At 39.2% G+C, this 14,738-nt stretch overlaps 1 protein-coding gene across 1 annotated transcript; it reads left to right on the top strand.

Moving 5' to 3' along the window:
* Positions 1-318: 318 nt before the first annotated feature.
* LOC128357153 (protein mono-ADP-ribosyltransferase PARP6) lies at positions 319-14,170 on the top strand. Its single transcript, XM_053317406.1, has 21 exons — positions 319-429; positions 2,475-2,569; positions 2,700-2,760; positions 2,967-3,057; positions 3,236-3,302; positions 3,582-3,731; positions 5,158-5,308; positions 5,810-5,941; positions 6,552-6,647; positions 6,940-7,032; positions 7,244-7,369; positions 7,594-7,659; positions 7,925-7,992; positions 8,251-8,299; positions 8,478-8,590; positions 10,047-10,119; positions 11,723-11,792; positions 12,649-12,728; positions 13,020-13,083; positions 13,237-13,321; positions 14,068-14,170. The coding sequence occupies exons 1-21, from the start codon at positions 319-321 to the stop codon at positions 14,168-14,170; spliced, it is 1,944 nt and encodes a 647-aa protein (XP_053173381.1).
* The last annotated feature ends 568 nt before the right edge of the window (positions 14,171-14,738 follow it).

The raw sequence follows: 14,738 nt of genomic DNA, 5'->3' as shown, positions 1-14,738 counted from the left end.
GGATATTATATCAGATTTTTCTATTTCAGTACTAAGTAAGCATTGTGGACAGTTATTTATGCAATTAAACTCTGGGATTTGGGCATTTTATCAGCCTATAAATGTTAAATTGTCAGTTGAATATTCTAATAAAGGCTGAGTTCTGACAATATCCTGTCTTTTTAAAATAAATCACTCCTCTTCCTCTCTCTCTTTGTGTTGCTATATAAAGCACTGTTTTGAAGCCCTTCAACGGGAGGCTAAATAGAGAGATGTGAGAAGGGATGTGAGATGAAAGGATGATAGAAAGAGGTTGCATTTTCTTTCCGCTCCGCTATAATGGCCTTTTCACAGTGTTGTGTGGGTCCACAGGACATCAAAGGACAGTGTTGGACAGACGAGGAGTCAGATGGGGAGAACGAGTCGGAACAGTTCCTTTACGGCATTCAGGTAAAAAAGAATCACTTTTCATAAATCTCTATGTTGAATGTGGTGTTGTTAGGCTGTAGTGTATAAGCTCTCTATACTTTTTGGCATTCTGCATATTGTATGTTGGACAGATATTTTAGTCTGATGGTGGCAATAAAGGAAAAATCTCCAATAATAGTAAAACTGATTGTTAATGGACCACGTAGATCCAGCTGCTTGTTTTAGAGATACTGATATATTTTGATGCGATGGTTGTGTCAGACAAAAAGTCAGAGGTTACTAAATTTATTCGGAATGATCCTTTTGGGGATTATGAATGTCCACACCAAATTTCATGGAAATATGGCAATTAGTTGTTTAGATATTTTTTTCTGTTAGTGTAGAGCAGATGGATAGACTAAGTGACATTTCCCTTTCTAATGCCTCGCTGCTAGAAGGGGAAAAAATTGAATTAATCTGAGGAAGGATATTCTGTTAAAATGTGAGGCATGTTTCAGTGTCTTGAAAAAGTGGCTCAACATTCATTTTTGTAAATTGACAATAGCAAATATAACATGGTATTGTCTCTCAGATCATGTATCACAGTACTTTTCTGGGACTGTCGCCCTATGCAACCTGAAGTATCATTTACAGGCAACACTGTCATTTATTTCTGTAGTTCAGTGCTTCACTTCTATATAAGATCTTAATCTGTTAGTCATCCTTTTTTACCGTTATCTTCCAAGTCTTGTGATTGAAATGTAAATCCAATCTGGGGCTTAAAGCTCATTTCCATGCAGTCAGAGAACATGAAAGCAGAGTAGCGAAGATAAGGATGAAAGTGTGGGATCTGTTCTACACACTCAGAGCTGAGGAGACGAGAGTCTGACTTCAAGTCTAGACACCAGAAACACATATGACAGACTCGGGTCAATGTTATTATTAATCTTGTTCAGTGAATATAAAACATGCAATGGGGTAACCCTGGAACACATTGAATGTAAGGATATAAAATGATTATTGAAAAATATGGATGGATGGATGAAAGACAGTAAAAGAAAATACAATTTGACTTGCTTAAAATTGACATTTTCTTGACATTCTGAGTAAGTAAACCATTTAAAGAGGTTGTCATTTTCTGTAGTCGATCCACAAAGATCTCCTGAACACCTTTCCCTGTGCCACATTTGAAACTATGTACTTGTGGCATTTCATTTAGCATTTCATAGAGCTAAGAAAGTCTGTTACAAAGGAAATTACAAGCCATGCTGAACTGGACTTCCTAATCCTTTTAAGGAAAATTCTAGTATTTTATATTTGGAGTCTCATGTCACGAAAAGCAAATATCAAGAGAACTTGGAGTCTGGACTGTGGTTTAATATTGGTTAACTGGCTTACAAAAATATGTTTGCTTAGTGTTACTTCACTCAAATGTTTGACTTTCTTTTGAATGAAAAGTGTTTCCAAACTTTTGACTGATTTTGAGTGCATGTTCAGAGTTTGACACTAATACTGAAGGGAGAATGTTTCTCTGTGCTCTAGGTTTAAGGTATTTTTGTGACATTGCTAATGCTAATTGTTTCTCAAGTGTGATGTGGAAACTTAAAGTCTTCAGTGGAAACACACTGAGAATACACTTCCCAGTGAAGCAGGAGACATCTTGTGTCCATCAGTTAAACTTCTGAAATGAGAAATATTTGCATATTTATACATTCAGGATTTTGCAATCAGGGAGAGGGAGGAAATGTAATTTTTAGATTTTCTGACAATAATTAAATATTTTATTGTGGAACCACCACATTAAACACAGATAATTATTCAATGCAGATTACTTTTAAATGTCTTTAAAAATGTTTGGAGGGGGATCTTTAATAAAAAAGACACCCGCACACTGTTTTATGCACTCCCGTGATTTAATTACATACCAACACAACGTTTTGACCCCAAAAGGTCTTTGTCAGGTGCAAAAAGAAGGGATCTTAACATGAGGATACAGTCACACAGTTTTTTGAGTTTGTCCACAGTCCTTTTCTGTGGGGGTTTCAGTGTTGTATGTGTGACCAGTGTTCATTTACTGCATGTGGCAGGGGAGCTGTGCTGCTGATCTGTACCGCCACCCTCAGCTGGATGCAGATATTGAGGCAGTAAAAGACATCTACACTGACAGTGCTGTCTCTGTCAGGTACAGCACACACACACGACTGTCTGAGTCTAATTTGGGGTTTAAATGTTGAAACGAACAAATAGATAATCAGCTGAAATGTTCAGAGTGTACTTATGATAAATTAACTGTATCTGTTGTTGTTTGACAGGGAGTATGGAACCATTGATGACGTAGACATCGATCTCCATATTAACATCGGTTTCTTAGATGTGAGTCAGCGTTTCTCTTTCCCTGCATCACCTCCTCCGTCTTTGCCCATTACTATTGTAACATTGACATTTTGCAAAGTAACACATCATGCATAATGCATCACTCGTGTGCTCATAATTTATTTATATAATGGGAAATTGCCCTAATAAGGATGCTAACTCTGTATGTTTATGTGTATGTGTGTATGTGTGTGTGTCTGACTCAGGAGGAGGTTGCGACAGCTTGGAAAGTAATCAGAACAGAGCCCATTATTCTGAGACTGCGCTTTTCTCTTTCTCAGTACCTCGATGGACCTGGTGAGTAAAGATGTCAGTGTGGATGTTGGTTTTCTGGGAGGGACTTTATGTATTTGTGCCACTCACTGAACGTGGGAGGTGAGTACAACATGTGCTACACAAGAGGGCAAGCGAAAGAAAGAGTGTGTGTGTGTGTGTGTCTGTGCACTGTGTAATAATGTTAGTCATCTTCCCTCAGAGCCGTCAGTAGAAGTGTTCCAGCCCTCTAATAAAGAAGGCTTCAGCCTAGGCCTGCAACTCAAAAAGTAAGTCATGTGATACACTATATTTAGTACCTTTATATTTAGGGATTTGTTGTGAATTTGTACAGAGCAGATTTTATTTTTAACCACAGTTTCCAGTTTCCAACAAAATAGATACATGAACATTAAAAAAGATGTCAAAACAATAAAACCATAATCTATACACATGGCTTAATTAACACCAATGACAAAAACAAACTGATTTAAAAAGTCCCTTTCACCATCTGCCAGGTTCAGTCACATTTCTTCCTGCGTGACTCTCCTGTTTTTGTAACATGGCAGGATCCTGAGCACATTCACCTCACAGCAGTGGAAGCACCTCAGTAATGAGTTCCTCAAGGCCCAGCAGGAGAAGAGGCACAGCTGGTTCAAAGCCGGAGGAACCATCAAGAAGTTCCGTGCCGGGCTCAGCATCTTCTCCCCCATACCCAAGTAGGTTGTCTCTCATTTGCACTTTGCATCTCTTTCAAGGCAACCATGCAATAATTGAGATGTTTGTTTGTGTGTGTGTAATGTCTTCAAAATGTTTTATTAGTTCCTGTCCTGATTAGCTTTTAAGCACGTCACTATTGCCAAGTGTCTGTAATCACTGAAGGAGAAGAACACAGGTTAATTGACCTCAATTAGAGAAAACAAGTAGGCGAGCATTATGTTGGCATAACAACTATTTCTATTTTTATCTTGCATTTTTTCCACATTAGGTAGCCACATGAAAGTGTTGTTTTTAATTAAATAGGATGAATCAGATTTCCTCAGTCTTACACAGATGTTTTCTGGAAACTTTAGATTCATCTCATCCATTTCCATTATCTTATATTTGACCAAACTTTGCCTATTATAGCTAAATAACTGAAAACACACAACTTTAGTTTTAAATGGTGTATCATATAGAGCTTTAGGTTTTAGGTTTTATATACAGTTCTGTGCACGCCTGCATTTTGGTGATTCAGTCTGTACCCAGAACACAAAAGATTTGTAACATCTGGCACTAGTAATGTCTTTATCAGGAAATATCCTGCTTCACAGGAAACATTTTCCTTTGTGTTTACAGCATATAATAAGTATGCTATTTTCCCAAGACTGTGGTGAAATGTTATCTACAGTAACTGGTCAACAAACTATGAGCTGTAAAGATAGTGATGAAATACTTTGTGATGGTCTGTCTGTTGCAGAGAATTACACAAGGCACTTAAGGATAACATCTGACTCAACATAGACTGACTGAAATTTAAATTTACACACAAACACATGCACCAATTTCCCAAAGAGGAAGTTCTCTTCTCTGCCTCTATCTTACTCCAAGATGCTTTGCTTTTGCTTTTGGGACATAATCCCAGTCCACACAATTGAGGGCTGGTACACTAACTATGTGGGCATCTTGACATCCTTGTGACCTGACAGGGTCTCATGTCAAGGTGTTACATAGATAATGTACTGAAACAATGGTGGAAGTGGCTAAACAGACTTGAGTTGGCTGAGCCACTATAATACTAAGAATGTGGTGTTGAAGACCTGAATACTATGTGTATGTGACTGACCATGTAAATACACTGGTGCCTTTATGATGCAAGATTACAGTTTAGCAGATCTTTACAGATTATATCATTCATGTTTAAGCTTTTATTTATAGCCACATCACATCACATAGATAAGCTGATGTTTTATCCTTTGGTTGTAAAAGTTTGAAGGTTGGTTGTAGATGCTGTTGTTTAATATGGGGTCTTCCTCCTCATGCCACCAAGTTCATTTCTTACAGTTGTATGTAGGGTTAGAGTTAGGGTTAGGTGTGTTAGTGTCATTATCCTTGTAAAATGATTGTTGAAGTGATGCACATGCTTTGTGTCTCACTTTTTTCTAGGTCTCCAAGTTTCCCTCTGATCCAAGACACTGTTTTAAAAGGGAAGCTGAGCGTTCCTGAGCTAAGAGTGACCCGCCTCATGAACCGTTCTATCTCATGTACCATGAAGAACCCTAAAGGGGAACTCTTCAGTTATCCACCAAACAGCCAGGTCAGTGTGAACCAGGACAAATTGGCACTTGTGCATGTACAGCAGTTGGAGTCAGTCACCTTTTATGTTTCAATTTTAATGTGTGATATCAACAAAATTGCACTGTTGTGCCACTCATTTATCATTAATGTACAGTATCTAACTCACATATCATTTTGTGGTTGTTGTGTTTTTGTCACAACTCTGAGGATTAACCTTACACTCCACACTTACATTGTGTAAATGGAGATGAAGATGCTATGCTATGATAATTACGTCAAATTTGCCACAATCATCCACAATGCTGCAAAATGTGGAAGAAAATACACTGAAAAGAACTAAATGCTTTTTGATGGCACTGTATAATGTTCTCCTGTTTCAATCCACTGTGATCCACTGTGATACCTGCCCTTTCAGTCACCTGCCACCTGCACTGTTCCCACCTGAGTCTTTCCCTGCCCTTTCCGTAACATGGCTGCTGCGCCGTTTCCCATAATGCTTTGTCTTCACTTGACTCATCAGACTGTGGCTGTCCCGGCGGCCAGGGCCCCTGCGCAGATTACCACGAGGCAGCTGATTGAATTGTTTTTCTCATCCCAGGCGGGCGGCCACTGCAAGAACATCCCTACCTTGGAGTATGGCTTCTTAGTGCAGGTAAGAATTAATGCCAATATGGGTCCACTTTAAGCTGCATTTATACACCCTGTCTGACTGTAAACATATGATACACAATTATAATCAATTATGTTTCATGAGGATTAGATTTTAATGAGAAAGTGCAAAAAAGTTATATACAGTAGCTATAAAAAGCTGGGAACAGAGTTAACTTTTATGTAAACCACTTTTAATGCTATACAGTCTTAATATACCAGTCATAATTGTTTGCAGATGGAAAAAGCCACAGCTGCAGATAAAATCAAAATTTTAAAAAAGACTTTAGGCCCAGAAACAAGCAGTGGCTCCTGTTAAATAAACAAAAACAATGCATTTAGATATTGTCTTTTCTTTCTTTTACGTGGCCAAACCTAATCATCCATGTACACAACAGTCTATTGATGAAGGCCCACCTTCCAAACTGTACCAATGTGAGGGCCCTATTGTATTAGCTGATTATGCTCGGGTGCAAGTTAAACCTGTCAAATTTGCAGTATGACATTTTCGTGTCGTGATAGTTCCGCTGCCAAACTTGTCTTTATTCCTTTATAAGGCAGTGCTAGAAGTGGGAGTGATAACTGGGAACACCACTGTGCTTTTCTCCTAACAGATAATGAAGTACTCAGAACAGAGGATCCCCACGCTCAACGAGTACTGCGTGGTCTGTGACGAACAACACGTCTTTCAGAATGGATCCATGCTCAAGGTATCAGAGACAAGAAAGAGAGACCAACAATACAGATTTATAAAGCATTCAATTTGGTACAAAAAAAGGAGGAGAAGGAAACAATTAGTAAATTATATTTTCACACTCTATTAGTAATATGATCCTGTTAATGGATTTTCCACAATAGTAGTTGTGAGGGAGAGAGAAAGGAGTGAGCAAAAGAGTGTGTGTCAATATATGTGTGCATGGATATGGATGTAGTCGTTTTTGTGCAGTTTTCTAATGCTCATTAAGATGGGTGTATTGTTTGTGTGTATGTGTGTTTATATAGCCAGCAGTGTGCACAAGGGAGCTGTGTGTGTTCTCCTTCTACACACTGGGAGTGATGTCTGGAGCTGCAGAGGAAGTGGCCACTGGAGCAGAGGTGACTACAACGCAATGGACAAAACATGATGTAACATGGTGTAACATACAGAATATAGGAAAAACAAAACACAAGAAAAGGTCATTTGAGAGGGAGATGTGGTGATTTCTTTTTTCAGATTATATTTTAATCTGTTATAATGACTCTACCAAAATGAGTTGTTAACAGGATCAACCAAAATGTAAATGGGTAATCTTTCCTTCCCTCCCAGGTGGTGGACCTACTTGTGGCTATGTGTCGAGCTGCTCTAGAGTCTCCTCGAAAGAGCATCATCTTTGAGCCCTACCCATCAGTCGTTGACCCCAATGACCCCAAGACGCTGGCCTTCAACCCAAAGGTCAGCATCCTCATTGCTCATCATTAAAACGAGGAAATATTGATATTATTAGTTCTGTCTTTGAAATATTGTGCAGTGATCAGATAACATTTATTTTTCTGTATATGTATGTATGTATAATATTTTTTACAAAACTTTTATCTCTACAAGTGATTTTAGATGTCTGTATGTTCTTCCCTCTCTCATTGCATACAATGGATGTTTGGCTCAACCGATGAACACAGAAGAAGAATTATGAGAGGCTGCAAAAAGCACTGGATAGCGTCATGTCCATCCGGGAAATGACCCAGGTACAAATAGGAGATGGGAGGGGCAGATGAGACGGCTATAGTTAGGCTTAATGTATACTGCTGTAAATATATATTTTTTAGTTTATGAGATCGTGACTGTGTCCACCTATTCCTACCTTGCTTTCCATTGCTTGTTGTGTCTGGACTGTATTTATACAATGTGTGCATCACATCAAGTCTGTGTCTGGCCACTAGCTCATTTGATTTTGGGAAAAAAAGTGAAAAATAAATCCGAAAACAACACATGTATGTGTGGTTTTGCCAGGGCTCATATTTGGAGATCAAGAAACAGATGGACAAACTGGACCCTTTGGCCCATCCCCTGCTACAGTGGTGAGTAGAGAGGATCTATTCTAAAAATGGGTTTATCCTGATTTGCATTGTTGACATTGACTTCATTTGAGAAAATAATGCACATAACTACTTATCGATGTAGAGCATATAAAACTTAATATTAGATAAATGTACAGCACAAACATCATGTGCAGCACAGTGATGATTATCAGCTAATGAAAATTATGGTTCTAAATGTGATCATCACTTTAAATTGTGTTACACCTTACTTAGTATCATTTTCATTTCTTTTTGCAGGATTATTTCCAGTAACAGGTCTCATATTGTCAAGCTGCCTCTCAGTAGGGTAGGAAAGCAGAATGACACCCTCTTCCAGTCTACTTTACCAAATTAGTTGTTTGTTTTGTGTAATTTGATGTTTAATGCTCTCTCCCTCTCTCTCTCTCTCTCTCTCTCCCTCTCCCTCTCTCGCTCTCTCTCTCTCTCTCTCTGTCACTTGTTCTCTTATGATGAAATTGTGATAGCAATTGAAATTCATGCACACCTCCCACCAATTCCTGCTGCTCAGCAGCCCCCCAGCCAAGGAGGCTCGTTTTCGCACTGCCAAGAAGCTATACGGCAGCACCTTCGCCTTCCAGTGAGTGCCCCGCTGTTTTCATACAATCAAAACTCTGTTTTCAGAGAAATTATAAAAAAAAAGAAGAAATTGTAGTTATTGTATTGTTAAGCTTTAGTAAATATAAGCTGATAACAGATCACAAAACAGGCATTTTTACTAAAATATATGTATTATTTAGCATTAGAGCAGTCGACTATGTCAAACCAGAACATGTCAGCGTGACACCTGGTCATTATATTGTGGATGGAGGGGCCATTCTAGCACATTTTTATGGAACCATAACAAACAACACCACAGAGCAGTGGCCATTCTGTTGGACAGAGAAACCACCTTGCTAAGCCAGCACATGGAGCCAGCAATATCTGTGAGATAGAGATTTGTACTGTAGCAGATGGGGCTCTGCTGAATATTTTAGATACACACAGCCCATCTGGGCACTAGCAGGAAACAACTATCTCACAAGCAGTGCTAACATTCTTCCTTTAAGCTGGTTAATACTACACATTTAATAATTCAACAGAAAATTGTAAATATGCAAATCTGCCTGGCTGCCATAATTTCAAATTGATATAAATAGAGTTAGGTCAGAGTTAGGTTAATGACACTACTTTTCTTCGTTTATCTATTAGAGATGGTAGGATCAAGTACTTCATAATGCATAAAGCATTGAAAGAAGTTAAAAATAACACCAACCATGACTCTGCTGTGACAGTTGTGTTTTATTTTAATACAACAAAAGGAAACAATGGTCTGGATACCTGCACTGGGACATTCACACATTGTACTGAGAGACAGCAGTGATTGGTTGTCAGTTTTGATCTTCGTCCTCTGACTGTCAGGGGATTATCTTTCTTCTTAATATTAAATTATATGAATTTGGAGAACTATGATAATGTCACAAAAGTCTCCAAATATCCCTGCACAAGTGATATAAATAGATGCACACGCTCCTTTGTGGTTGTCAGTGGAGAGCTCGATTCTTATTTAATATCTTGACATTGCAGTAATAACTCACAGCACTTTTATTATATAATATAATAATAGATCATGTAGAGTAAATGTTCATTTGCTATTCTTTATTGCTGCTTTCCAGTGAGATTAGTGATTCCTCTTTCGAGTTCATGAAAACATTTTAATTTTCTGTCCTAAACACCAGAGCATGATAAATTCTCTAAGCCACAGAACTCTCAGAGTTTTACACTTGTGACTGTAGTAAACACGAATTCATGAACAGAGGAAGGGCTGTTTTTATTTAAGATATTTTAGGAGATGCCAGATGAAACCCTGCACAGGAAAGCCAGTGTCACAAGACAAAATGCATCTGAGTGTTCATTTATTTTAACGTTCATAAACAGCATGGGTCGAGCTACTACACAACGGTGGTTTTACGCTGGAACCCAGGCTGTTTATATTCACACAGGCCTTTGTTTTACCTCTTCTCTCTTATCTCTCCCTCTCTCTACACTTGCTCTAGTGGTTCCCATATAGAGAACTGGCACTCTGTTCTGAGAAATGGACTAGTCAATGCCTCTTATACCAAACTGCAGGTACGTAACCCTGGCAGTTGGCTGAAATTTACGATGCATCTACTCTCGGACAGTAAACCTGCTCTTGGATAGAGCAGGCTTGTTGTCCGGCTGATTCATTTTTGCAGTTAATGGATGCCAGGTTCCCTTTCATCTGCTTTGCAGTTGGCATTTTAGCGAGCAGGGCACACTGGGAGATTTTCCCAGCCAATGTCGGCCCGCTTTTTCACTTTCTCCGCCGACAGCAGCAGATGTCACGTCTCTTCCTGTTGCGGGACAAAGGGAGAAGGCTGTGGGGTCAGCTGTGATGTCAGGAAGCTGCCTGTGTGCCCTGTTGGGGTTAACCACCTAGAGCACTGAGTAGGCTAGGTCTGAAGCTGAATGATGCAAAGGACAATCTCCATGGTAGTGAGTACAGGCTTCCTCAGGGTGAATAAGGAGGCTTCCAGAAGGTCAGTAACTGGCATCACTCATTAGAGTCAGATCTGGGTCAAACTGTAGCCATAAATCTTTAAAGAGTTCATTAAAACCTAATTGATAATATATATATATATAGAACTGACAACATAAGGGCCACACAAATAGTAACAGATCAGAGGCAAAAAAAAAAAATCCTCCATATATATTCTTGTTTTTTTTAGGTTTGCATCTTTATATTGTTCTGCCGATGTCGGTGTTGGACTTTGTGACCCAGGTCTGCAAAAGAAAAATAAATAATAAAACCAAAGAAAAGAGGTGCACGGCACAATACGTCTGATAATGACTTCTTGTCACAATTATATCAGAAATCTCAAGGATCTTTGAAACTTTGACGTCAGCCGTGATTGCTCTATGGTGCTGATGTGTTTCATTTATGCCTTCTTTGTTCTCCAACTTTTGAACTCTCAGTCTTTGATCTCGCCTCAGTGCTCGCCTGCCTCCTCTGTCTCCTCTCCGTTTCACCTTGAGCATTGAAACCCACTTCGTCTGCGGTTGTGTTTCACAGGAGGAGGACTGAGTCTGCCTCAAGCTCCAGCTATCACACACAATCTCTCGTCTATTGATCCTTTTGATTTCTTCCAGATGTGCCATGTCCTGACCTCCATCTCCCTCACATTTTACTCCCAAACTATGAAGTAGCTATTTGTTCTTCATCTTGTTTCACCTCTGGTTTCACTGTTTCACTTATCAACATTTGCCCATGTCACACCTGTGGTCCCTGTTTTTCTCATGACAAACATTCTCGTATGGAGACACTTCATCATTATTAGTCACCTTCATATCATCTTTACCTTTAAACTGTCAAATAATCTTCTTTCTTTGGCTCTTTGCCATGCATCATCTTTTTTGATTACCGTGTGTATATTTGTATGCTTGTTTTTGTGACCTGTGTCAAATAGCAACAGTAAATAGAGCACTGTTGTGTGATCTACTGTACTCAGAGCAGCAGATTGGTGGGGATTGCCATTTAAATTTCCATAGAAACATAAAACACTGACTTATCTTTTCCACTGATTCACCTACAGTAAGTCTGGTATGTACTATGGTGTATGTGTGAATACACCCGTGTGTGTGTGTGTGTGTGAGGTTGTCCTGTGCAACTGCTCAGTGACCCTTCCTTCCTTCCTGCTCTTTTCAACCCAAGCTGCATGGGGCAGCGTATGGAAAGGGCATCTATCTGAGCCCCATCTCCAGCATATCTTTCGGATACTCAGGTAGGAACGAGTCATTCTTCGCCACTCAGCTCCCTCTGGCCCCCCCACTCCTCCCTGTCTTCCACCATGTTGACTGAGTATGCTCTGTGTGTAACATGGCCTGAATATCATCCTGGAACACTCCATTGACACATGTGGGAGCTTTCCATGCTATCCTGTTGTGCTGCACTGTGTTGTGTGTGTGTCCATTTCCGGGTGTTTGGCCTTGGGCCTTTGAGCTTGTGTGCTGCCTACCATACCATACTTTATGTTGTGGCTGTATAAAATGGGGCTGTCAGCGGATTTGTGGATGTTATTTTGTTGGCTTTTTATATTGCTTTCATTAATGAGATGGGAGTGTAGAATAATTTAAACAAAACTTGAAATCCCTACTACTGTCTTCCAACTGGAGACCATATTTACTTCCTCTAACTACTCCCTCTGAAACACATAGAGGTTGGATTTCAGGACCTACTATTGTAGTCTGATAGGATTTGGTGCTGATTGTGGTGCTGAGGTCATTAGGTTGCCAAAGGGGCCACCTGCAATATTGACATGGCTCTAAGCAGGGATTTTCCAACTTTAAGAATGGATGTGGTATAATTCAATTTCAGAACACTGAAAACTGGTTTAGTACAACTGTGCCTGATTAAAAGCAGTAAAATATGATTTCTCTAACACTTGCTTTTTAGAAGAGGGTTTCATTTAAATGTAGAAATATTTTTATTTTGGAACAATAACCTTCATATGAAGGTTAGCGCTGTGGGTAATGATTTCTTAGTACAAGGAGTTCAAGACAAGGTTTTTCACAGCTTGAGTGACTCAAGATAAGGTCGTTCTGACTGAGGCTTGTTTGCTCTCTGTGCTGCTCTTGCAGGAATGGGGAAAGGACAACACCGCATGCCCACCAAAGATGAACTGGTGCAACGTTACAACCGCATGAACACCATACCACAGGTGAGGGAACAAGATGTTTTGCAGACTGACTTAATTTGTAAAGTAAAAGGCGAAAAGTTGAGCTACTTGAATGGAAGAGAAAGACAATATTGAATGCTAGTTAAGGGCTGTTACTCAAAAGGTGAAAAGGTGAAAAAAACGTTTTGTATAATATCTTTTTTGTATATTGTTTTTTACAACCACTGAACCCCTTATTTGACTGATTAAATGTTGTGCCTTTGCAATGTTTGGATACGATAATTACCTCAGTTTCCTGCTCAGTGATTTTTCTGGTCTCTTTTTTTTCAATAGAGTCGTCCAATACAATCGAGGTTTCTTCAGAGTCGAAATCTGAACTGCATCGCACTTTGTGAAGGTAATTACAAACAGAAAGTACATGATGTCTTAAAGCAGGGGTGATCATGGATATGTGGCGTTAGTCTAGTCAATTCATTTATTATGATGCTGTGTATCTCAAAAGTACCTCATCATGTACGTTTGGTGTAATGTGCTTCTTTCTTTAAAACAGTGATCACATCTAAGGATCTGCAGAAACACGGCAACATCTGGGTGTGCCCAGTGTCTGACCACGTCTGTACACGTTTCTTTTTTGTGTGAGTAATCTCAGTCTGCTTATAATGGAGAATTATGGTACATGTACTTTCCCCTCATCACTCATCATTATTCTAAATTAGCAGCAATAAATTGCGCTGATTGTTGAGTGGTTGGGTTCCCCTCAAGTCAGAGCCTTTCAGTATGATGCTTAAAGCTGCAGGTTTTGGAGCTCAGCAGATATAACATTGCATCCAAACGGGTTGCTGATATTAGAGCTTTGAGTCCAAACATGGACATATTCACTAGATGGCAAAGTCTATTATCATGTTCACTGCTGTCTTCTGAGTTAGAAATTCAATTTGAGATGGCCTGTAATCAAATTTAAGTCACAGCTAAATATAATTTGATGCTGAGCTTGTGCTGTCTGTATGGTTGTGTTTTTCAGCTTGAACTAATGGTTGATATGGTTAGAATAAAAACAAGAAAATCTGCTGTGTCAGGCCCCAACTTCTCTTTTCCACTGCATTTATCAACATAGATAAGATCACTTTTTTCTCATCTATTATATACCTTCCTCTTAAGATAAGAGAGAACTTTCTTCATCTTTAAATTTGGCACTTGTAGCATCAAAAAGTCGAACACAACAGAAAAACTGAGGGGTTGTGAAAGAGAGTTTGATTAAAATAAAGCAGTTATTGATTAAACACTTAAAATTACCAATCATGAAACAAAAAAATACAATAAAATAGAAAAATAGTATATACTGAACTATATGTGAACTCATCTATTTCTATATAACATGCAGGTATGAGGATGGCCAAGTAGGAGATGCCAACATCAACACCCAGGAGCCTAAGGTCCAGAAGGAGATCATGCGTGTGATTGGGACCCAGATCTACTCCAGCTAATGGAGGTTCATCAGTGGCGCATGGATCCATACATCTCTCTGGCTGAGGCATACAGGCAGGACAGATAGAGCGAATGTTTTGGGCAAGTTGACCTCATGCCTGCTACTGAAGGCCGAGGGTGCTCCTGAGCACATTATACCTAAAGTCGTTTTGTTCTGTTCCTCTCAGTCTACTCTTTCTCTTCTGTTCCTCTTCTCCAAATGGTTACACATTACATTTTCATTTAACCTTCAGTTAGTTTTAACCTGGCTAAAGTCGGTCTTCGTTTCTCAGTTCGTGACATTTACAATAGAACTTTAACACACACCAGTGAAAGTAAAAAGGGAAGTAGGCACTGGAATGGCCCTCGACACACTTACTATCAAATCCTGGGGTGAATGTGCTTTCTCCTTTCTTGCTGCACTTTTACTGATCCTTTGGACTGGTTATCTCTATTTATTATTTCTCTTTGTGAATATCTACTAAAAAATAATTCGAAATGATAATTAGATCCCTTTGTGTCAAATAAGTGATGGATTTACATGCACATACAAGTTTGTTCTCTTATTGTGTTTGCAAAGGCATTATC

Source organism: Scomber japonicus, chromosome 1 (assembly GCF_027409825.1).
Source record: "Scomber japonicus isolate fScoJap1 chromosome 1, fScoJap1.pri, whole genome shotgun sequence".
NCBI lineage: Eukaryota > Metazoa > Chordata > Actinopteri > Scombriformes > Scombridae > Scomber > Scomber japonicus.
The sequence above is the reverse complement of the archived record's forward strand: the minus strand, read 5'-3'. Positions and strand labels throughout refer to the sequence as shown.

Coding starts and splice junctions, on each gene's coding strand:
- LOC128357153 (XM_053317406.1), top strand. CDS start 319: ATGGCCTTTTCACAGTGTTGTGTGGGTCCACAGGACATCAAAGGACAG. Junction 5,942..6,551: donor AGTATGGCTTCTTAGTGCAG/GTAAGAATTAAT, acceptor TTCTCCTAACAG/ATAATGAAGTACTCAGAACA. Junction 12,729..13,019: donor GCATGAACACCATACCACAG/GTGAGGGAACAA, acceptor TTTTTTCAATAG/AGTCGTCCAATACAATCGAG.